We start from the raw sequence: 24,541 nt of genomic DNA, 5'->3' as shown, positions 1-24,541 counted from the left end.
AATGCTGCTCTGTGTCGAGCAATTTTAAAAGGTAGAAGCTCCATGTGTGGGGGTGAGGGAGGTGGGCTATAATAAGTGGTAAGTTGCCTCTTGAGAAAGCTCTGCAGATTACTTTTAAGAGAAATATCCAAAATAAATAGATCCATGTAAACAAAAGTATGTTACTTCTCAATGGATACATTTATATTTGCGTCAAATCCCAGACATATGTAAAAGAAACTTTCGACAATATATATTAAGAACAGTCTAGACTCACACTTTTCCTTTTTTTTTTTTTTTTTTTTTTTTTTTTTGAGATAAGGTCTCACTCTGTCACCCAGGCTGGAGTGCAGTGATGTAATCTAGGCTTACTGCAACCTCTGCCTCCCAGGTTCAAGCAATTCTCCTGCCTCAGCCTCCCCAACAGCTGGAACTACAGGTGTGCACCACCACAACTGGCTGATTTTTGTATTTTTAGTAGAAACAGGGTTTCATCATGTTGGCCAGGCTGGTCTTGAACTGCCAACCTCAGGTGACCTGCCTGCCTTGGCTTCCCAAAAATGTTGGGATTACAGGTGTGAGCCATCACACCCGGCCTAAATACACTTTTCTTAAGAAAGCCATTCAGGATCTTCTTAGTATCAAAAGGAACTAGTTCTATGAAGGCTTTTAACTATGAACACTATTGGAATTTATTCAAGCTTAGCATCTGAAAAATGCATTATGAAGTTTTCCCCACTAGAGATAATATTACTTTGCCTGTGTTTATTCCTTGTCAATTTACGGAGTACACATTTAATGTTGTCAGAAGTTCACTTTACATGCTCTTCTTCAAGGAGATAAAGTTCAGAATATCTATACCCGTCAGGTTAACAATAACATCTGATGACTACAGAATTTTTTTCTGTATTCACTTAAGTTTTGGAAGGAATAAATCTGATTACATTAAGTTTCTGTTAAAAAATTTTCTCCCCTCAATTTTTGTAGGCTTTAATTCTCATCAAAGTTCTTCTAGTCTCTATCCACTTTGTTAGGCACAATTTCTTTACAAGACAAAAAGATTAATGCCTTCCTTTAAAATGCTTTGCCAAGATACTTTAAAGTTTTGCTTAGGCATCTATTTGAATGCTCAAATTAGCCACATCAATTTGAGTTGTTAGTTTAAACTATTTCAGGCAGAAAATGAGTCAGAAAGATTTTTATAAAAGTTCTACAAAATGAAAATCAGACTTGATTTCTTTAATTTTTCATTTTTCTGGTTTTAGGATTTTTTCATGTCAAATCAACTTGTTCTCTGCAGGAAATATAAAAAGCACATGCATTTAAACAACATCAGTATTCTAATAAATTACAAAGCATCTTTTCAAAATATTTTAAATAAAAAGCATAATTTTACTGTACTTGCCTAACACAAAGTTGTTAAGAAATGGTAATACAATTCTACCACATCTGGAGAGAAATTTTCAGGATAAAATTTTCAGTTTAAAATATGGTTGCCTTTCTAATGGAGTCAAATGCCAAGAAGAAATTCCTTTTAGACTATTTCCAAACCTTATCATACGTGTCTCAGCAGCATTAGAAAGGACCCAGTAGTATCATTGGATTAAGTATCAACCATGTTCCACTGTGTAAATAAGCATGTAACTTAAAAAGTCTGTAAACATACTGGAAATTTTTCTGTTACTGTTTCCTGTTGGTTAGGAAATGCTGTAGAAACAAATGTTGTTTAACCACTCTGCCTGGTAAAAAATGCTATTTTGGGTATAATAGCACCATCGAAGTACTTCCTGTCCTTAATAAGTTAGTAATAGGTTAAACACACACTCAATCAATGGCTCTTTTCTGAATCAAATAACAAGACAGTTAACTGTGCAATTCAGCCTCACTAATAGTTTGTTTTATCTCACTAAATAACTTATTGTATTCAAGTGAAGTGGAAGAAGTCTTCAATAAGTTTGTACAGCAATCAATAGGAGATGTAATTAACCTGTATTTGGAAATAGTGAAGGTGAGCAAGAGGTGAAAGAATCATTGTTTTTTTCTTAAAGTCAGTCATTCTAACTTTGATCTAAATATAGGTAATGCACACTTCCTGTGGTAACTTTTCAAGCTGCAATGTTTTTGATGTTAAAATTGCTCCAAAGCAGTACTTCTGGTGGAGTTTTACATGAGAGTAAAGGGAGGACGAGACCAGCGACTGGATTTCATTAAGAAAAATATACTTACTATATGTGCCTCTGTGTGCACGTCCATGTGTGCCTGTGCACACTGCTTTTTGATTCACCCAAAGTGACAGATCTGTGATTACACTCTGGACTTTGTTTCCTAGGTGAGATAATTTTTATCAGAAAAACATTTCTCCTAAATAATAATCTGAAACTGCAAGTGACTCAAGGACTTTTAAAAAAAGTCCTCTTTTGTCAGTTTTTTGTTTGAAGTTAGTGCAATCACATAAATAAATATAGAAATACCAAAAAGTGGCCCCTTTCCTTGACCCTCTAAGTCCCTGGGGCCTCAGATCAGGCCTGGGATAGAAATAAATTGTTTACAGAGGGAAGGCCTGGCCACATTAGACACTAAGGGAGACCATCTCGCCCTCCAGCATATGTCAAGAGACCGGAGTGCCACTGTCTGTGCCTGCCACTCTGGACTGCCACTAGCTCTGTAGATCCTAATCTAGTAAACCTCAAAAGATTAAAACACTTACAGGTGTTAATATGGTTTTACATTTCACTTTATTCAAGACATTGCTATTAATTTTCTGCTGAGACACCGGTTTCCCCATTTGATGATTTTACAGCGTTATGGAATAGCTTGCTAATAGAACCCTGCACTAACATTTAAGTTTAAGGATTAATCACCCAAGATGTTTATGTAATTTGGCTCTGCCTCCCTTGTGAAGGACATGAAGGTTTGAAAAATTATATCTGACCTTTAGGAATGGTAGCAGCTGTCAAGACATCAAAGTGAAAGAAATAAGGAAGCCAAGTGCTTAGAAGCCTAGATGGAGCCCAGCTAAAAGAGCAAGTGTGGCCTCGGCATCCCTGACGATGGCTCTCAACCCCCGACCTGCCTCTGGGTTAGCTCTACCGACTCAGCAGAGCTCGAGGGTACAGCAAGGGGTGTACTTTTCCTCTCTCCATCCATTGAAGACACTGACAAATGAAATATCCTCTTGCAAAACAAATTTCAAGGACAAATTTGAGCCATTTAAAGAAGGAAGGCCTCTTGGCTTCTTCACTTTTTAACCAATCACGACCGACTCAAGAACAGATAAGAAGTACAGGGCATATTCAGGGACTACAGGAAAGTGATGGCTAGGGTGAAGTCTTGGATCATTGATTCCCCAGGAAATGTCTCATGCCAAGTCACTGTGGCTGTTAATAACCCATGTTTTCTTTAAATGGGTTTTTATTTCTTGAGACAGGGTCTCAATCTATTGCCTAGGCTGGAGTACAGTGGTGCAATCATAGCTCACTGTAGCCTCCAACTCCTGGGCTCAAGCAGCCTCAGTCTCCTGAGTAGCTGAGACTACAGGTGCATGCCACCACACCTAGCTAATTTTTCATGTTTTCTAGAGATGGGGTTTCATCATGCTGCCCAGGCTAGTCTTGAACTCCTGTCCTCAAGCAGTCCTCCACCTTGGCCTCCCAAAGTGTTGGGATTAGAGGCATGAGCCACTTCACCCAGTCTGTTTTTGTTTTTTAATAAAGAAAAATAATAGCTTACTTTTTCTCTGTGATGTCATTATCTCCTTAGAGGATTATCAAGAATGATTTGGGGTGGAAGGTTGAGGAGATGTTGATCAAAGGATACAAATTTCAGTTAGTCAGGAAGAGTAAGTTCAAGAGATCTACTGTACAACACTGTGGCTACAGTTAGTCATGATGTATTACATGCCTGAAAATCACTAATAGATTTTAAGTGTTTGTACTCCAAAAAGTGTGTGAAGTAATGTATTTGTTAATTAGCTTGAGCTAGCCACTCCAGGATACGTATTCCAAAACAACATGTTGTATACCATAAATATATACAATTCTAATTTGTCAAGTATAAATAAGAATTATTTTGAATATCACTTAAGGTATCTTGGATTTTTTTCAGGGAATTTATTTTTCAGACAAGAAGAGCACATAATGTAGCCTATTATTCTAGTTTTGAATTTACATAACATGGCTCAGATGTACTAATGTCAATTCAACCTTTCTCTCTCCTTTCTACTATCCCTTTCCCTCTTAAATATTTTTTATACCAGTGGTCTAAGAAATTCTTTTGCATTAATCAGAAGTTTAGTTAAGAATAAAGAGAAGTATAATGACCTTCATTGGGTTTCAAAACCAGTTAAACTCTGATCTTATAAAGAGAGAAAGGTAAATAAGAAATAATTCAATTAAGTCTGTTCTGACAAAGCCCAGTTTCAAGGAAGTGATTATCTCCAATTCAGGCAGCATCTATAACATAGGCTAGCAAACTACCACCAGCCTGTGGGCTAAATCCTGTTTTTGTATGAGCTAAGAATGAATTTACATTTTTTAATGGTTGAAAAAACTTTTTAATATTTTGTGACACATGATAATTGCATGAAATTCAAATTTCAGTGTCTATAAGCAATGCTTTATTGGAGCAAAATCATATTCAAGTTTGTTTACACAGCGTCTGTGGCTGCTTTTGCACTACAATGGTGGAGTTGAATGGTTTTGACAGAGACTATATGGCCTGCAAAGCCTAAAATACTCACCATTTGGTCCTTACAAAAAAAGGCCTGCCCACCCATGTTCTATAACAATTTCACTCTTTGCTAGGAGAGCAGTTGAAACACACAGCTTCAGTGAGAGTTTCAAGGTAAGAAGAACAAAGGAGAAAGCTTATTTTTATCCAATCACCTGAGACTTCAAAATGCCCCTATGGAGAAAATCCTTGATGGATACAGATTAGTACACCTGCGAGAAGACATGATAAAACTTACCTGGTCACCAGGCTCAAAGCTCATCTCCTCCTTCTCAGTTTTCATTGCTATTAATTTTGTGTTACTGGCAGGATCTGTCTTACTGTCCAGACGCTCAAGTTTGGGGGTTATTTCTGGTAAACCAATATCTTTAGTATCATCTTTATCTAGCAAATAGCGAAGTAGTGCATTCTCTTTCTTCTTGGGGCTCACCGGTTCCTGTTTAATAGTCACTTCTGATACAGGAGCTGTGCTGCTGGACTCCTGGCTCAGGTCTTTGCCTGTGGCTTCTGCTGTTAACTTGGCCAAGTCCACAGGGGAACTGCTGTCCTGCAACAGTCTGTGCAAAATTTTATGCTTCTCCTTGAGCGAGGTTCCATGTGTTGACCCAGAACCAGGCAAGCTACCTGTGGAGTCTTTGTTTGTGTCCGACAAAGAGCTGGCTAAGGGCGAGGGCTCCATCTGATCAGATTTGGTGGTCAGCAGCTGCAGGAGTTTGGTCTGCCCTTTGCTGTCATGCAGTCTGCTCTGCCCGTCGGCTCTCTCGCCGCTCACGGTCGGGGGCAGGTTGGGGTCATTTGTTTCCTTTTGCTCTCCAGGATGGCAGCTGCTCTCTGCTTGTCCAGTTGTACCTTCAGAGGGCTCCCCATAAAGTCCAAAACAGTCTTTTGAGTCCAAGCTTCCCATCTTGCTGAGTGGGGGAGGATTCATATTAACTGGGGAGTTTTGCAAATTGCCCATTTTTAGGTCTGGTGAAGCCAGCGATGACCCTAATGAGACCCCATGCCCCTCGCTGAGGGCCTGAAGTGCATTGAGGGAGCTGTTGGTATAACTATGGCTATTTCCTGTGCTGCTGCAAACTCCCACAGGGGAATGCAAGCTTCCTGCAGGGGAAAACTGACTGGGTGGGATTCGAGGGCTGCCAGCCACTCCAGGGCTCATGCGATGCCTTGGTGAAAGCATGGAGGTGGGCTGTCCTGGATTCATGCCAGGGCTGCTTTGTGAGGGGCTGTTCATTTTGAGTGCATAGTTACTACCCTGAGGAGTGGTTGCTTGCATGCCTGACACATGGTTCATTCCCCCAGAACCACCAAACCTGCCCATGGGCATGCCCATTTGTTCCTTTGGGCCATTTATGGGAAAATTTATATTGCTACTGAGGGTCATGTCCTGACCTGGGTTCCCACTGCACAGGGCCTGATGGGCAGGGCTGCTAGAGCTAATTGGATTCAATGGCTTCCCCATCGTTTGTCCAGTCAGATCCGGATTCATCACACACACATTCTGCTCTCTGTATAATGAGAAAAGAAAGAAATGTAAGATAAAAAGAAAAATAACTTAGCAAATTGTTATTAATTTTTAAAAATGAAATGGCCTCTTCGCTTTAAAAGAACAGGCTATATTTTAAGGATAGATAATACTTTGTTGAAATCATCTGCAATTATGGACAAGACTGAACACGTACAGTGTTGGACCAAGAGGAATGTTTTTCAGGCAACTCATTAAGATGTCTGGTTTTACAGAGGGGGTGTGTTTAAATTTGACTACTACTGTATTGAAATTGCATTTACTAGACAAGACATTAACAGGGTTCCAATTACATAATACATCTTTCTCATGAGTAGCTGAGAGCTTGTACTGTCTTAAAGAAATGAGTAGAGCTGTCTTCGGTTTTTCTTCCAGAGATTATAATTCCTAACAATAGACACATCTGTAAGCCCAGAGCTCTGATATTTACTGCTTGGCTCAAGATAAACACACTTAGGGGAAAACAACTTGCCCCTAACTGTTAAAAGAAACTCTGCCAGTTCTAGAACTAATAGTTACTAAAACTGTTCAGAGTTAGATCACCTTGTTTAACAGATTTCCACTCACCTCCTCACCCCACATCCCTCCAAGTCAGAGCGAGACCTCAGAGCCAACAGCTTGGGAAGGGAAGTTCAGAGTGACTTTAGTTTGTGATCTTATTACTCTACTTCTGGATAACTCCATTCCATCTCCTTACTAATGACTAAAAGCAGCCTTTCTGAGCAAGATGATTTTGCAAGTTCTATGAACTTTAATTTACAGCCTTGGCAGTCACTTTTGAGTTACCAAATCTGTTCACAAATCCAAATAAAACAGGTTTCACAAATTGTCAAACATCAGCTTTTGGTTAGGTGGGTGAAATTCACCACATCTGTAATCACTTTCAAACTGTTTCAGCTTGAGGTTAGATTTATTAACAGTTGGCAGAGTTGCCTGATTTTTTTACTCCTAAATAGACAGTAAATTGAGAAATGTGATAAAATGGGTCAGCCAGAGCAATGTTATATATTTACTGATAGGACCTCATAAAGTTTTCCACGGCATAAGCATAAACATTTAGATAACTAATGAAATTTAATCATTTTCCTAAATATGTGCTCTAAGATAATAGGGTTTATGACATTTATTTAAAAATCAACATTCAATTTCTTTATCTTCACTTTTTTATGAAAATGTTTATTACCCGGCCGGGCGCAGTGGCTCACGCCTGTAATCCCTGCACTTTGGGAGGCCGAGGCGGGCGGATCACGAGGTCAGTAGATCGAGACCATCCTGGCTAACACGGTGAAACCCCGTCTCTACTAAAATACAAAAAAAATTAGCCGGGCGCGGTGGCGGGCGCCTGTAGTCCCAGCTACTCGGGAGGCTGAGGCAGGAGAATGGCGCGAACCCGGGAGGCGGAGCTTGCAGTGAGCCAAGATGGTGCCACTGCACTCCAGCCTGGGCGACAGAGTGAAGACTCCGCCTCAAAAAAAAAAAAAAAAAAAAAAAAAAAAAAAAAAAAAGAAAATGTTTATTACCCTTCAATTTAAGGTCTAATGTTGAGAAGTTAATTTGAACCTGAGAACAAAAATTTAAAATATTATTTGTAAATATATACATAGAAAGTTCTAGATTTAGGCTGGGTGTGGTGGCCCACACCTGTAATCCCAGTGATTTGGGAGGCCAAGGTGGAAGGATCACTCAAGGCTGGAACACGCCTGTAATCACAGCTACTCAGGAGGCTGAGGCACAAGAATCGCCTGAACCCAAGAGGCAGAGGTTGCAGAGGCTGAGATCGCGCCAGTGCACTCCAGTCTGGGAGACAGAGCAAGACTCTGCCTCACAAAAAAAAAAAAAAAAAAAAAAAAAAAGAAGTTCTACATTTAAACACACAGGAGCAGAAATCATACTACTGACATCAATATTCCTGCCCTGCATTTGTTGCTACTGGGAGCTGATCAATAAATTTCCCTTTTTCAATGTAATGGGAAATTATGTCTGAGCAAAGTTAGTGCTAGCCTTGTGTTCTTCCAGCTGGGTTTTACAATTCACTAGTGTTAAGGCTAAAATTCAAAGTAGAGTCCTACTTTGCCAGTACAGTTGTTCTTTGGTTACATGGGGGACTGGTTCTAGCCTCCACCCTGCCCCCACACCACAGATACTAAAATCCATGGATGCTCAAGTCCCTGATATAAAATGGCATAATTTTTGCATATAACCTACACACATCCTCCTAAATACTTTAAATCATTTCTAGAAATAATTTCTTATAATACCTAATACAGTGTAAATACAGTTATAATACAAATAAAATAATACAGCATAATATTATATATATATATTTTTCCCCCCCAAATATTTTCCATCTGTGGTTGGTTGAATCCTGGGATGCAGAACCCACAGATACAGAGGGCCAATTGTATTATGAATTGTCATTTAGCCAACAGCTAATAACAATTTAATTTTATATTTTACATTACTGGGATTGATGAGAAGAAATGTCTAACAAATCCTCAAAGCTCTAAAATGATTTGCTGCTTTTGTAATATCTCCTCTTAACTTGGAAATGAAAAATGACTTCTTAGAACTAGGATTACCTGTGAAGCATATGTAAAGATATTACAAGTTGAGGTTCATTAGTAGTCTGAGAACGGATGAGTTTGCTCTTCGTTTGTGCAGCAACAAGAGTGCCATCAGACAAGGAAAAACGATAGATTTGACTGAATGCCAATCCTTGTCTCAGTACTGCAGGCAAGCAAAGAAACAGAAGGCATGTTTAGAAAAAAAAAACTGAGAGGTCGGGGAGGATAAGACATAATAAGAGTAATCAACTTCATTAAGTTTCATAATAGTTTCCCACCAGCATGTTAAAGAGTTATAAGTAATCTTTATGAGATTAAAATACAACGTTTTAAAAGCACATTTACTTTTCACTCAAAATACCAATAACCTCAATTATCTGTTTTTCTTATGAAAAGGAGTAAGAGCCTGGACCCTCAAACTGTGTTCTTAAAATCTTTATTATTATGGCAAAACAGTGTAAACCATTTATCAGTTCAAACAAGCTTTACAATGATTTGCTTAAAATGGTAGAAAACAATACAATATATAAACAGGGTATCTCTTAGGTATACAATTTGACTTTAATTTCCTTGTAAAACTAATACAAATATTAAAATAAAATTTATGACATTAAATATGTTCTCTGAATATACATCTCGAAGTTACGTACTGTTCAATCCATCATCTCACACACTACTCTCCCCCAATCCTGTTTCTCACTGTGCAAGAAGTATTATTTTCGTGGTTAGGACAACAGGAAGTAAAAGATAAACAATCAGAATAATCTATTCAGAGAAAAAAAGGCTAAACAAAACTGAAACAATAAAAGTGCAAATCTTAGCGACATTGGAATTGGTTTAACTTTTAGATAAGGTGTCAGGTGTTTCCATTTTCAAGACAATAACAAAATACAACACAAATCAACCAGGTTAAGACAATTTCTCTTAAAATAATTGAGATTTATCTTTTAAAGCTACCATGTTTTATAACTGTCTTATACCACCTATTAAAAAAGAACATTTCAATTCAGTTTAAAAAAAAGACATATAATTTTAGTTCCTCTTAAACCATTTTAACAAGGCTACTATGTTGCTACCACATAATCCTCAGCACACATTTTGTGGGCTGAATAGTTACCCCTAAAGCAACCATGCGTATTCACCATGCCACAAAACTGCTGAGAGAGAGAGAGAGAGAGAGAGAGAGAGAGAGAGAGAGAGGGAGGGAGGGAGGGAGGGAGGGAGGGAGGGAGGGAGGGAGAGAGAGAGAGAGAGACTGACATATAATGTGGATTCTAATTTCTTGGTAAAATTTCACTTTAAGCAATTTGTCTAATGACTTCTCTCTGCAGTTTCAGTTAGATACTACATTTAGGTTTCACTTTCTGCCATCAATTGTTGCACAATGTTAGTCTGAAATGGCAGTACTGAAAATGAATTACTGAACATGTGAGTATCTTGCTTTGCATAATGTTTCTAAAAGATGACGTAAATGTAATTTTTTATAGTAAGACTTATATTTCCAATGGCTTATAATTTCAGAATTTTAACTGACCTTGGCTGTGATCTCTAAAGATTTTCATTTAAACTTGGTCTACATCCAACGACTCAGAAAAGTAGGTATGTGTAAGCACTCACCTGAACACATTTAGGAAGTGCCTCCATTTAAACAACGCTTTGCAGATTTCTGTTCAATGCAACTGATCATCCCTGATCTTACCTATTTCAAAAGTTTGAAATGTCTATATGGGGTTTCCTTCTAGTGGGTCCTATCTGTTTAAATCTAGCGCAGTGTCTGGTGCATCTGTGTAAATCGTTTTGTAAGGAATCAGGTTGTCAAAGAATTAAACTCAGGACCCAAGGATGCCGAACATGTTTGCTTATGCCAGTTTCTTGGTTTTTGTTATTACTATTCTTTTTATTTTAAACCGGATGTAATGAAATGGTAGGTTAAATATTGATTTCTGTCAATGTAGCATCTTTATTTCCTTGTATTCTTTCCAACTTAAAGAAAAATGCTGGAAGACACAAGTTGTTGGATTATGCACTTATTTCTAAAAAATAGGATGAATAGGATGAAAAGAATAAATAAGACAAGGAAAAAATAAGGGCATGGTAGAGACATGACATTTATTATGATTTTTGCTTTTTTATAAGTGATCTAAAAAGCATAAAGTTTAAACATACCAACACTATTGGTAAAGTGCCAGATGCACATTAGGTAGATGATGACAAACTCAAACTCTATTTTCAATAACTAGTTACAAATTTTTTCTGCAAGGATGCAGACAACTGTTGAAGCTGAGTTACAAGGTGCACTGCACTGCACAAGTCCCTCCCGTGCAGTATGGCCCAGCTGACAGTGCATGTGGAGCCCTGGCCAACCGCACTGCTGGGACACAGAGAGAAGGACAGTCTTGCTCCCCAAATTAGCACATACTAAAGCAAAAGGGAGGTTTTTTTTTGGTTCATACCTCTTTAACAGAAAACAAAAATGCACTTGAGAAAAAGTGATTCTTTGGAAAGACCTTTGGAAGCAGCATGACAGTGACCAAAATGGGCTCAGACAGATGTCCTGCACTGATACTGAATGCTAGAGAGTCAGTCATTTCACCTGCCTCAACCTCCTTGTCCCCTTGTCCAGAGTGACAGATGTGACGTCCACGTCACAGGCTTGCTGTGAGGGCCAGTGAGAGGAGGCAAAAGGGACAATGCCACACAAAGACCAGGTACTCAATAAGGGCTGCTGTTATTACTGAAGTCTTGGGCTCAGTGCCAGCTGTCCTACTGCTTAAGTCAGTGAGCTGAGACAAGTTGTGTCAACTTTTGGGCCCTCTAGAAATACCTGGATAGTCTTTGCTGGTTACCACCTTGAAGAAGGGCTTGGGGTCCCCACCATTACCTCCACCAGGGATTCACTCACTCTCCAAAATTCCACTTATTCTTATATTCAGATTCTAACTGAATCGTTAATATTTCTCTTAATTAGATGGTACTTATAATTTTGTTATGCATCTAGAAGCTCCTGGATCAAAGAAAATGACCTCTTTCTTCCTCCTTTTGTCTGCGTCTGTGACACTATCATCTCCTGTTCTACTTTTGTCACTCTTCTGTCCCACAGGTTCTTCTGTTAAAATTTTCCTTCAGAAGGCAACATGTACGCCAGACGAGACAGCTCACAAGAACGGTCACCAGCTCTGTTCCCAAGGTGAACTCCAGGAATTACTGAGAGAAAGCTCCCACAGGAAGCAACAATTTAAGAAAAATCATTTAGAGATACCTACCTTCATGATGATGCCTCTTGGCATAGGACACAGATTCTCCTTCATGCTGCGCATGGAACTTCTGAATGCACCTTCTTACCAGGTCCTCCCAGCCTGGTTTCATGGCTGCTCTCATGGTGCTGGTATCCAGAGAAGTGATCTTGCCTATTAAGTAACAGCAGCCATTATACCTACATGCTGATTTATTCTTTATGGAAATAAATAAATATATATATATTTTTTCTGAGACAAGAGTCTCACTCTATCGTCCAGGCTGGAGTGCAGTGGTGCAATCTCAGCTCACTGCAAACTCTACCTCCTGGGTTCAAACGACTCTTGTGCATTAGACGCCCAAGTAGCTGGGATTACAGGCGTGCACCACATTTGGCTAATTTTTGTATTTTTAATACAGATGTTTTGCCACATTGGCCAGGCTGGCTTTGAACTCCTGACCTCAAGTGATCCTCCTGCCTCAGCCTCCCAAAGTGTTGGGGTTACAGGCGTAAGCCACCACGCCCGGCCAGAAATAATTACATTTTAACAAGATCTAAATGTATTTATTTAAACTAGGTAACACAAGTACATGGACAAAAGGGTATACAGTGACAGCCAGCATCTCTCTCTCCGGTCTTCCAACTCCTTGACATTTCTACTGCAGCAGCAATTGCTAGTACTAGCATCCTTACAGTCTTCTAAATACAGTCCTTGCATTCTCAAATATGTAAGTATTCTAAAATGATTCCTTTGGTCTTCTTTGGAAAGGAAATTTACCTTGGAGATCCTGGCGAGTAGTAAAACTTTCTGATGAGGGAAGAACTGGTCTTTCCTTCATGGGAACTCTTCTTGCCACACAAATCAAGCAGGACTGCAAATCTTAAATCACACATGTTTACATTTATCATATGGGGCTTTCCTAGTGATTCAAACAAACCCAAGTGTATTTATGACAGCACAGCCCATCATAAAAAAAAGCAGTAAGGGAGAGAGTGACGAAATATTATGTACCTGAGCTTCTTACTGGTTTTATTCTCTCCATGAAAGTGGTAGGTGGGTAAGGGAGACAGAGGGTGGCTGTGTAAGGAGAACTGGGGAGCAGAGGATAAACTGCCTAGGCCCCACGATACATGTGATAGAAATACATCCACTACACAAAAGCCTGAAAAATCTGAAACACTCTCTCCAGCAGTAGAAAAAAAAACGAAATCCTTTCTTTTTAAATGGCTGATAGAAAACCAGGTTAATATATAATGAAGTACAAAAATGATGAAACTAAAATCTGATACTCTTGCTTTATCAAGGGTTTGCTTCTTGAGTTTTAGGGCTCAGGAAAACTAGGTACACCTTATGCCAAATTAAGTAAATACTACAATGGCAATATGCAATTTAAAGCAAAGAATATAAACTGGGTCTAGACACAGATTCAGAGAACGACTCCCACAATACCTAGAAAATGCAGCGTGCACCAGAACAGCTGCATTATAGTTCAGAATCTTGGCTGTGGACAGTTTCTCACACAGCCAGTTCTAATCACTTATTCCTCACCTTGCTTCAACTGTTTTATGCATCAGGGTTCACTTCTGGAGGAAAGGGAAAAGTTTTATTTATCTTTGTAACATGCAGAGCACACTGCACAGCCCTTTCAATTTAAAAAACACTGGACAAATGCTGTTGTTAAAAAACTTAAGTAATCCCTTCATGTCTCATGTCACTGATTTATGATTGTTTACCTCTAAATTTGAGAATTTCCTGAATTTGACAGAGTTTATTATCTATATTTGCTCCTGCTGCTACCCTATCTAAAACATCAGGCTGCCTCAATTTCTCCCTCCACAGGTATTCATGCTGTAAGGCAGAGGTCCTCTACAATCAGTACTTAACTACTCTAGGACCCCACAGTGCCTCCTTGGACAGATTTTTCTTTCTCAACTTTTACAGAAATTTTAGTATATAGTTTGTAACTTGGCTGTTCCTGAATTGCTCTGTTGTAGTCTTTTAAAATTATTTCATGTATTATTTCTTCAACAAGACTGAAATATCCAGCAATCGTTGGTATCACAAAATTAAAATGCAATTATAGTCCTCAACAAAATAACAACTAAATTTTTGGGCACTGTGAGATAAACACCTTTCTAGCTACTGTATGAGTTATTAACTCAGTTAATCCTCTTAACAGCTCTATGACACACGTAGTAGCATCATTTCCATTTTACAGACAAGAAGATCAAAGCACAAAGTTTAAGTATTTTGTCCAATGTCACACAAACCTTTGGCAAAGCCAGGATTAGAATCTGAGCATGCCATGGCTCAGAAACCCTGTGCTTATGCTATACTGTGTTAACACATAGAACGTACTTTTAAATGTACAAAAAATGTTTATAAAGCACAAAGTAATAAATTAGCTCAGCTATTCCTTTTTATACTGCCTCGGGAATATTATCACAGATGGATAAATTAGCAGCACTTACTCTGTTGCATAAAACAGAATAAAATCATGTGACGTTCCTTACCTAGGCAAAATACTTAATTTTGAAATACTATATATTTATTATCTTTAACAGCTCTAATATTTCCTTCTCAATAAAATTTAAATTTTAAAATAAGCATTAAATAACTAGCATTCAACGCGAACCACAGTTCAGCATATTCATTTAAACCTTATTACATTCTGATACTGGTATTGGTGACTTCACTTGATAATAAACTGATACTCAGAAAGGCCAAGGATTCTGTCCAAAGTCCTAGCCAGAGCTGGGAGCAGCTGAATTAGGAGTTGGCCTGTCTATATAGCCCAGGATGTTTTCAGCCACAAGTGGTCCTCAGCTCTTTCCCTTCTGCTCCCCACGCACAATGCACTCTTCAACACTGCCTTGTATTAGAGTGACACTCAGCTGTGTGGACAGTTTGCCTGGTGGGCTCAGGAGGTGGACACTACATCAGCTTATCTTTATGGCGAACAGCCTAATAAACTTATAGTCTAAAACCCACTCCATTCCCCGCTCCTGTCTCTATCCTCTCTTTAGTACCAGTCTATTATATCACATTCTGGGCCCAGCATCCATGGATAGGCTACATGGATTCCATCAACCCCTTGAAAGTAAAACGCTGTTTTTACTGTGTGCATTTTTCTTTTTTGAGATGGAGTCTTACTCTGTCGCCCAGGCTGGAGTGCAATGGCGCGATCTTGGCTCACTGCAACCTCCACCTCTCAGGTTTAAGCGATTCTCCTGCCTCAGCCTCCTGAGTAGCTGGGACTACAGGCACATGCCAGCCACCAGGCTACTTTTTGTACTTTTAGTAGAGACGAGGTTTCACCATGTTGGCCAGGATGGTCTCGATCTCCTGACCTCGTGATCCACCTGCCTCAGTCTCCCAAAGTGCTGGGATTACAGGCGTTGAGTCACCGTGCCAGGACAACTGTGCATTTTTCTAGGGCTGTGGCATACAGCTTGCACTAGATGTTCAAAGAGCCTAGGATCCCCCAAAAGTGTGATCACTAATACAGTCACACTAGTACAGCAGCCACTAGCCACATGTGGCTATTCAAATGCAAATTTAATAAAATAAAAAATTCAGCCCCCTAGTTGCACTACTGACATTTCAAGTGCTCACCAGCCACATGTGGCTAGTGGCTGCCACACTAGACGCTAAAGATATGTCACTTCCATCATCGCAGGTAATTCTGTTGGACAGTGCTGTTCTGGAGACTTAAACATTTCCATCACAAAATAGTAAAATTGAAAAGAACAAAGATATTGCCTCCTCACTTTCCTTCAGGTGACCACTAATTAAAGTGTGAAGGAAGTAGCACAGGAATAAATACACAGACATATAAAACACCCTAGGGGTTCTGTCCCACCTTCTCCTTCTTCTTTGATGGACTTTGGTTGAGAGACAGCGAAGCACTGCATAGTTTCATATTTCTGATGAGCTTCCTGGTTATCATGACCCTCCTCTTCTGAATCAGGTAAAGGTTTTACCAGCATCCGACAATTGAAGGTATGGCTGTTCCGCCTCGGAGGTTCGCCAGACCAAGATCCCCCATTCACTGAGCAAGGCAAAAGCAACCCAGTTTTACAGAGAAACAAACATCAGATTCATTGCCTCTGAATTATTAAAATGATGTAGGAAAAATATGATTATTTCATCTTTACATAATACTTTTATACTTTTCTAAATACTTTCATAATCTAGAGGAGGAAAAATCTTTTAACATTTTTACGACTTGGGAATATCCTGGGATTTTCTGTTTTTTCCCCCACATTTAAAAAAATTTTATTATACTTCAAATTCTGGGATGCATGTGGAATCTTGGGATTTTCAAAACATCTTCTACACCACTTCTTTACCCTGACTCCTTCCTTTCAAGTCCAGTCCTGGATTGTTACTAGAATACTATAGTTTTCTACTTTTGCATCTTCCTAACTGATTTCTTGGAAATTTAGTTCAATCTACTTGCATTCCAATTTTAGATAAGTTACCCCTGCTCAAAACTCTGTGAGTGGCACCAAATGTAGTGCACATTAAATTCTTTCAGAGGATTTAGAATTGATGTAGTCTGGAGGATGAAGTCCATTAACACAGACTCTTACTAACCAGCTCCACTGCATCCATCTAACGGGATCTTCCACACCCCTGCACAAGCCTACCCATGCTCCACCATACCAGGGCCGCATGGATGTCCTTGCTCCTGCTGCCACTCTATCTAACACATCAGGTTGCCTCAGTTTCTCTCTCCACAGGTACTCATGCTCTAAGGCTGAGGTCCTCTACAATCAATACTTTACTATCTACTCCCCCATACTGCCTCCTCGGGCAGATTTTTCTTTTCTCAAATTTTACAGAAATTTTAGTATATAGTTTATAACTTTGTTTTTCCTGAGTTGTTCAGTTGTAGTCTTTTTAAATTGTTTCACATATATTTCTTCAATAAGACCGAAAAATCCTTGAAAATACAGTGCTAATGTCATTTCTTTTCAAGTTAACTACTTCAGACATCTGAGTATTAAAACTAAAAAAAGTATATATTTACTTTAAGAAAGAGACAATGAAAGAGAGGAAAGACATCAATTATTTTTGAAATACATTAGAGATAACAATGAAAGAAATAAAACAATGACCGATTTTGAGAATTAAAGGGTGTTTATGGATTTTACCAGGTTAACTTCTTCATTTGACACATAAAAAATCTGATGCCCAAAGACATGTTCAACTACTAGAAAAGTTGGAATCAGAACCAATCCTAATTCTTATTTTGGTGTTCTTTTCTATATTATTCCTTATGCTTTATCTAAAAATACTGGGGACAGCAGGACAATAGAACAGGGGATCAAAAAAAGGGTGAGTCATAAGAAAACTAATATATTTTCCAGTAACCAGCTAGAGAAAATGGAGAAGGACATGTAGGTGTTATAGCGAACCCAATGGCCCATGAATGGCCCAGTGAACCCAAAGAACCCATGGCCACTGGGCTGTAGAATGAGAAAGGAAACAAACTCTAGAAAGGAAAAAGTTAGCTGTAAGAAATTATCTTAAAATTACAGAAAAACCCATAACTAGCTTTGTATATCTTTGCAGACATTTGGAAAGTTCATTTCAGCATCAGCATTTTATTTTATTATTATTATTTTTTTGAAACAGAGTCTCTGTCACCAAGGCTGGAGTGCAGTGGTGTGATCTTGGCTCACTGCAATCTCCACCTCCTGGGCTCAAGGGATTCTCATGCCTCAGCCTCTGGAGAAGCTGGGATTACAGGCACGAGCCACAACGCCCGGCTAATGTTTTGCATTTTTAGTGGAGGCAGGGTTTTGGCATGTTGGCCAGGCTGGTCTCGAACTCCCGACCTCAAGTGATCCACCAGCCTCGGCCTCCCAAAGTGCTGGGATTACAGGGGTGAGCCACTGAGCCCAGCCATTATCAGCATTTAAAAAAGCTTATTTACAAAATAAAGACTACACAGAGTAATCAACTGAAGAGAAAAAGAGTTCCTATTAAGTCAGATTAATAAGTTGAAAGTTAAAAGGATACAATATAAAGTAAGGCAAAAAGCTCTTTAGACAAGTGAATTAATAATAGTGAATTAATAAGTAGAGGTCTTTTAAGGAAGTCATAAAACTACTGAAGAGATCTGAAAATATTAGTTACTTGAAATAAGAAATCCCATTTTAATTTACTAGAGAATATAATAAAGGAATCCTACACAAGTATTCACACATTTTGCATTACTGTTGTAGTCACTTTGAACAAAGAATTATCACATAAAGGAAAAGCTAGCCCAAATGAAATTTGAAAAGGACCTTTTCCTACTTCTTATAACAGGAAGAACAGCTAGTATAAACAATCTTAAGAACAGAAATACTTGCCAACTCAGGATTTGACCTTATTCTTCATTTCTTTCAATCCGTGAAGATGTTCTTAGCATCATCAGTTTGAGAATATTAAAAAAAGAATCACTTAGTGAGTGGGAACCGCAGTACTCTAGAGCGGCAGCTAAGGTGGGCCCACGCTGTGAATCACCCACTGCACAGTGTGTCCTTAATCATCACGTATACTCGGACGACACCTCCAAAATAAGATGAAGTCAGGAAATTCGAGACAGGGAGAGTGGGCTAAGGGAGCAGCATCTGGTGATCACACCTACAGGGCCCACCGGAGAGTCTACGAGACAGAAGAGCCCATTCAGGGCTTGGGCTGTAGCATCTGAACCTCTCCACATCTGCCACTTGTTCCTTAACATTTTATTTCTAGAATGTGTATACACCTATAATACGCTTCATGTGCAGGACTCAAAATACATTGAATCTCAAACTTCTCATGACCTTTGACTTTTCAGATGGTCATGGAGAAAATGGACAAAACAAAGTTGGCTAGAATGGAACAGGGTGAGGCAATGTGTCACCTTAAAAAACAATCTCTACATTATAGCACAAAGGATAGACGCTCGAGGGGATGGATACGCCATCTCCATGATGTGATTATTTCACAGTGCATGTCTGTATCAAAACACCTCATGTACCCCATAAATACATACACCTACTATGTACCCACAAAAATAAAAAATAATTTAAAAACCACAACAATCTTAATGAAAATAGTTGCCATATAAGTACTTTCCATCTGAATCATTTTCATGAATCTGAATCAATTTCTGTTCATTTATCATGAGATAATTACTGCCAAGCAAAATAATCATCATCATCATCATCACTTCTTGGCCTTCTGGCTAAGAAGCAATGATTTTCAAGTACTTTAAATATAGGATCAAAAATGATCACTCATTTGAGATCAGTATCTGAAGATGCCCCCTTTTCCATGACTTTTAAGCTTAAACACACAAGCATCTGTAAAAAACTACCCAGTCACTCTCATCCCCATCTGATATAATATAGTTTTATTTGATCCACTTCAACCAAGACAATGTGCATGTGTATGAGGCGGGGGCAAGTGGAGGTGAGGGGAGGTAGGGAGGGAGATCCAGCAGACAGTCATTTACCTATAGACTTTGGCAGCAGGTTTTTGACAAATTCCGTGTGGTCCCCAACATGCAAGATGCTATATACACTTTTGTTCATCAGCTCTTCTTGGTTATACCTTAGATACTGTGTCACATTCTCTGACACAAACACAACGTTGCCTTCCAGGTTCACTACAAAGAAGAACCCATCAAGGGCCTAGGGGACAAAGTACAAACTGTTAGGATGCAACATAACATCACAGCAATTGTTAAGAAGGGAATGATCCCTTTAAGGGAAAAACAATTCACACATGGATAGAAAAGAGATCTTTCTCAGCTCTCTCCCAGTTTTCAGGAACAATTAACACATTTTCTCTTGGTGAAACAGAAATTATTCCATCTTACTAAGTAGGAGAGAGCCTAGATTAGGGTTTCTTGTCACAAACTAAATGACCAACACTAACTCCATTAATTTATCAGGAGATAATTACTGTGAAGTAAAAGTGTACAGGCATTCATCTGTATTTTCAAAATGAGATTGACATACTCCACCAGGCCAAGAACAACTTTTATGTCACCAACCTAATGCATGGTAATTTTTATCTACAGTTTTTCATGTTATACAATGAGAGAAAGGAGTCATTAACATTTTTTTCCCCAGTTTAAGGATAATTACCAGGAAAACCTTCCCAAATTTTACCACCTAGCTGTCACGGATTATATGAAAAACATCACAGATAATTTCAGACCTTTAAAGAAACATCAATCCTTTATTACTTGGTATATATGGGAAAGGGTCTCCGAAGTGTCTCTGATGTGGCAAACTCACCTTCATGGGGACCTCAGCATTGCCCTGCCCTTAGAAGGGCACTAATTATGCCAAATTATTCTATGTTACTTGTTCTCCAGATTAAGAAGCAGGTTCCTAAATTACCTAAGTAACAGTAGCAAGCTTCCGGTAATGAGTTCACAGCTTCACTTTTTGTTGTCATCCCAATGGAGGTGAGGGAAGGAGCTAAAAAATCTAGGATCATTTCAGGAAGTTGAGATAATAATAGTGGATGTGGACATGTTCACTGTGCCTTACACGTACCTCCTGGAAGGAATGTTTTATCTTTGCCTATTTATAGAGGAGGAAACTAAGGCTCAAAGAGGTTAACGTCTCAGAACTAGTCAGTGGTAGTAGAGCTTGAATGTGAATCCAGGAGGATCTGATTCCAAAGCTCATGCTTTGATGACCATTCAGTACAGTCCTCTACTCTAATATTCATTCACCCCTAATCCATTTCCCATCATGTTCACCTTGGTGATGGAAATGTAGGGGGTTTAGTGAGTTTCTCCTGGTTACATTACCGCATTTTTCTTTTTTTGATCCTTGCTTATCAAAGCTGTTTTTATGGGTCAGGTGAATGATAAGGACTGAAAGCTTTACGTTGATTCATCATACCTGGGACCACGGCCATGGGGTCTAGTCAGTTTAGGCTGCTCAGTTTCTTTATGATACATGTTTATTACAATTTTCTCTTTTTTGGAGATAAGGTCTTGCTCTGCGCCCAGCCTGGTGTGCAGTGGCACGATCACAGCTCACTGCAGCCTTGAACTCCTGGGCTCAAGCTATCCTCCCACCTCAGCCTCCTGAGTAGCTAGGATCACAGGTATGCACCACCACACCCAGATATTTTTTATTTTTTGAGACAGGGTCTCACTCTGTTGCCTAGGCTGGGGTGCAGTGGCATGATCACGGCTCACTGCAGCCTTCACCTCCTGGGCCCAAGGGATCCTCCCACCTCAGCCTACCAAGTAGCTGGAACCACAGGCATGTACCATCACACTTGACTAATTTTTTTATTTTTGTAATGATGGAGTCTCCCCATGTTGCCCAAGTTGGTCTTGAACTCCTGGGTCCAAGTGATTCTCCTTGTCTCAGCCTCTTAAAGGGGTGAAATTACAGGCATGAGTCAGTGCACCAGGCTTTTTAAATTTTCTGTAGAGAAAGGAACTCACTGTGTTGCCCAGGCTGGTGTCAAACTCTCGGCCTCAAGTGATCCTCCCACCACTCTGTAATCCCAAAGTGCTGGGATTATAGGCATGAGCCACTATACCCAGCATGTTTATTACTATTTTTAAGATGAATGTCCTATGTATATATACACATACAACAATGAATTTGGTGGATGGGGCCTAAAGTGTTTACTTTTTCCCTAGTTTGTTTTATCCTTAAGTTACTATTAAACAGGCTCCTATTTTATGAGCTATCTTTGAATATATTTCATCTTTAATTCTATTTTAATCACAAAACTAAGTGCTCTCTCAAATTAGAACTGACCATAAGGCACTAAAGAAAGGTTCACCCATTTGGTTTTTAAGTTTTTCTTAACACATTCTATCAGGTTTTCTCAATGGTATGAACCACATGCAGGACAAAGCAAGACTACGTGTAAATAAACAGCCTTTCATAATACATGGTACTAACCTTGAGAACTGTGTGCAAGTGTGTGCACTCAGGAGGTTAGGTGATAAGTTATATGCCCAGTGTCCCTTTTCAGCTCACTGATTTGGATATACCCTTTGATAGGGATTTTCATAATCATATTACCTATGGTTCATTTTTAAAAGTACATGTTGCTTCCTACTGCTTATACCACAGTAAAAAGACTGATTTGAGGCATAATAAAACTGGAAGATGAAATTGTTTCATCTCATAAAGCGGTGTTTTTTTTAAGGCTCACTATGATATGCTCTGATGAAAAAAGCTGACATTTGGTTGTGCTGCCTAGCAACCACTATGCTATGATGTAAGCATGAGTGTGCATCTATGCCTAGGAACAGCTCCATGAGAACATGTTCTCTCTGTTCAAGTGATTGCACATAAACAGGGATAAAAATTTAAATTCAAACCGTAAGTCACCAGATTTAAGAATAACCTCTCTAACACATTTAACACTCAAGTCCTGCTACACAGGTTCTTGATCAATGTACTAAATTCTCAGAAGACTATTTTGAACGACAAAAATGTTGGTTTGATTTTATGACATCAGGTCTACTGAAATCTAGCAGTCTGATTTCTACAATTGATGAACTCAAAGGGCTTGAGTCCCAGCTCCGGTTACTCCCAGCATTTCTATTTAGAAGTCTCAAAAGTCTTCCCAGGAGTTTCCACTCTAATATTCCCCCTACCCCAAGATACGATGAATAAACACAGGTATAGGGAAATTTCCCAATTGTAATAATTTAGTTAACATAATTTTCAAATCAGTTTTTAATTTATAATTCAAACATTTTTCCAAAGGAAATTATCCACTTTCTTGAACTCTAAATGGTCCACCTAGTTATAGTTCTCATAATCTGCTTCTAAGAACCCAGAGAGAAGTAGCACTCTCTGGCCTTCCATTGCCTTGTTGACTATAGAAAATTGGGTTAAGTGTGTTTTTGCTTTTCTCCTGGAAGGTGAGGCTGAATGTTTTCAAGCCAGTGATTCAAGAGGAGATAAGCAAAGGGCCAACACTGGGACATTTAAAGCCTTTTGGCCAGCAGGTTCAGCCCCAGGAAATGAAGTTTGTCATTTCTAAATACAAAGTCTGGGTCAGACGATCTTGAAGTCTTTATTGTGTGCCCCCTTCTGCCTTGCCCCCAATTTTATGGTAGATTTTCACAGAATTAGATTTTCTTAAAAATCCCTTTAAACATCAACTGAAAAAAAGAGATAAGGGGGACTATTGGTTATCTTTGTTTTAAAAATCAGAATTGTTGGCTGCTGCAGCAAGCTAGCTGATTCTACACTGGCAGTGCTGCAAAGCTTCCGGCCATGCAGTCTTTTCAACCTCATCATATCATCAGCCGAGCAAATTATCCTGAGAACTGACATAATTTATGTCTCAGGGTTCCTCTGTTTCTTGTTATATATTCACTGACATTTTTTTTTCTCATCTTACCATAACCTACATCTTGAATTTTAATTTTGGAAAAGGTACAGCAAAGCACTTGGCTTTTAGTACTAGTTAATAAAATAGAAAAACTGTACTTTACAAATTCTAGACATTAGCTGGTCATAAAGCTTCCTTAATAAAGAACAAGTAGTGAAGACCAACCTTATGCTTCTCTTCAAAGTTCCTTTTGCCTATTATTTCACTTTTCTTCCTTATGAGATAAATAAGCTAGTTTGAAACAGCATAAGTAGGAAGCACAAAGCTCCTCCTTGGTCCTCATATTTTAACCTGTACGTATAGGCATTTGTACATGGCATACACAAAATTTAAGAATTTTGAGAACATTTCAAGCTAAAATACAACACAGAATTTAGTAGGACTTGTGAATAGTTTCCCAAATAAATGCTCAACTGGCAATTACAACTTGTCAATGTCTACTGTAATCTAGTTTATTTAATTCTATGCTAATTTTAAACACACATTTACTGGCAGCAGGAGCCAAAATATACGTAGAGACACAGAGCCATATCAGCAAGCTCAAGAGGTACATAGTACTAGTACTAGTACTAGTGTGGATTCTCCTTAAATTATATTCACCTGAAATTAAATGTAATAATGTGAAGATCAACAAGATTTTAGAATACAGTACTAAAATGAAGATGTGCTACCTCAAGCATCATAGGCCCCAGCGCATCCTTGTCGATGACACCCTGCCCTGTAGAGGATACATCTGACTTCTGCACTTCATCTATGTTGGCAGCTGCTGCTTTCTCTGCAATAAACATAAGTGTGAATTAAATGGCAGTGCTATATCAAGGACAGAGTGACACAGAAATGTTTTTATTGTGATGATTTTTAAAAATCTCTAGTGGGATCAGATGCAGCTACAAAAGAGTTAGAGTACATCCCTGTTGCCCCTAAATGGGAGACACCACTAGAAGCAGAAGCCAGAACATTAACTTTTCACCTCTAGAACCTGTGGCTCGGATCCCCTTTCAGGCTGCTCAGAAAATGAGTTTTGAGGTTTCCTGACAGTCCCCGACAGGCATTTTTTTTTCTAGATTATGAAACTGCTATATTCTATGGCACAATTAGCTTCTACTCAGGAGATTCCCCAAACTAGGATA

At 38.9% G+C, this 24,541-nt stretch overlaps 1 protein-coding gene across 17 annotated transcripts in view; it reads right to left on the bottom strand.

The window, feature by feature from the left end:
- Positions 1–24,541, bottom strand: part of NCOA2 (nuclear receptor coactivator 2) — a 297,264-nt gene that overhangs the window by 42,455 nt on the left and 230,268 nt on the right. For all 17 annotated transcript variants that reach the window (XM_050801549.1, XM_050801540.1, XM_050801542.1 and 14 more), the window contains 7 exons: positions 24,083–24,186; positions 19,528–19,705; positions 15,895–16,083; positions 12,810–12,911; positions 12,060–12,203; positions 8,812–8,959; positions 4,946–6,215 (listed from right to left, as the gene is read on the bottom strand). In XM_050801549.1, the coding sequence (XP_050657506.1) occupies positions 4,946–6,215; positions 8,812–8,959; positions 12,060–12,203; positions 12,810–12,911; positions 15,895–16,083; positions 19,528–19,705; positions 24,083–24,186 (2,135 nt within the window). The remainder of the gene's footprint in view (positions 1–4,945; positions 6,216–8,811; positions 8,960–12,059; positions 12,204–12,809; positions 12,912–15,894; positions 16,084–19,527; positions 19,706–24,082; positions 24,187–24,541) is intronic.

This window comes from Macaca thibetana, chromosome 8 (assembly GCF_024542745.1).
Source record: "Macaca thibetana thibetana isolate TM-01 chromosome 8, ASM2454274v1, whole genome shotgun sequence".
Lineage (NCBI taxonomy): Eukaryota > Metazoa > Chordata > Mammalia > Primates > Cercopithecidae > Macaca > Macaca thibetana.
Note: the sequence above shows the minus strand (reverse complement) of the source record. Positions and strands in the feature narration are given on the sequence as shown.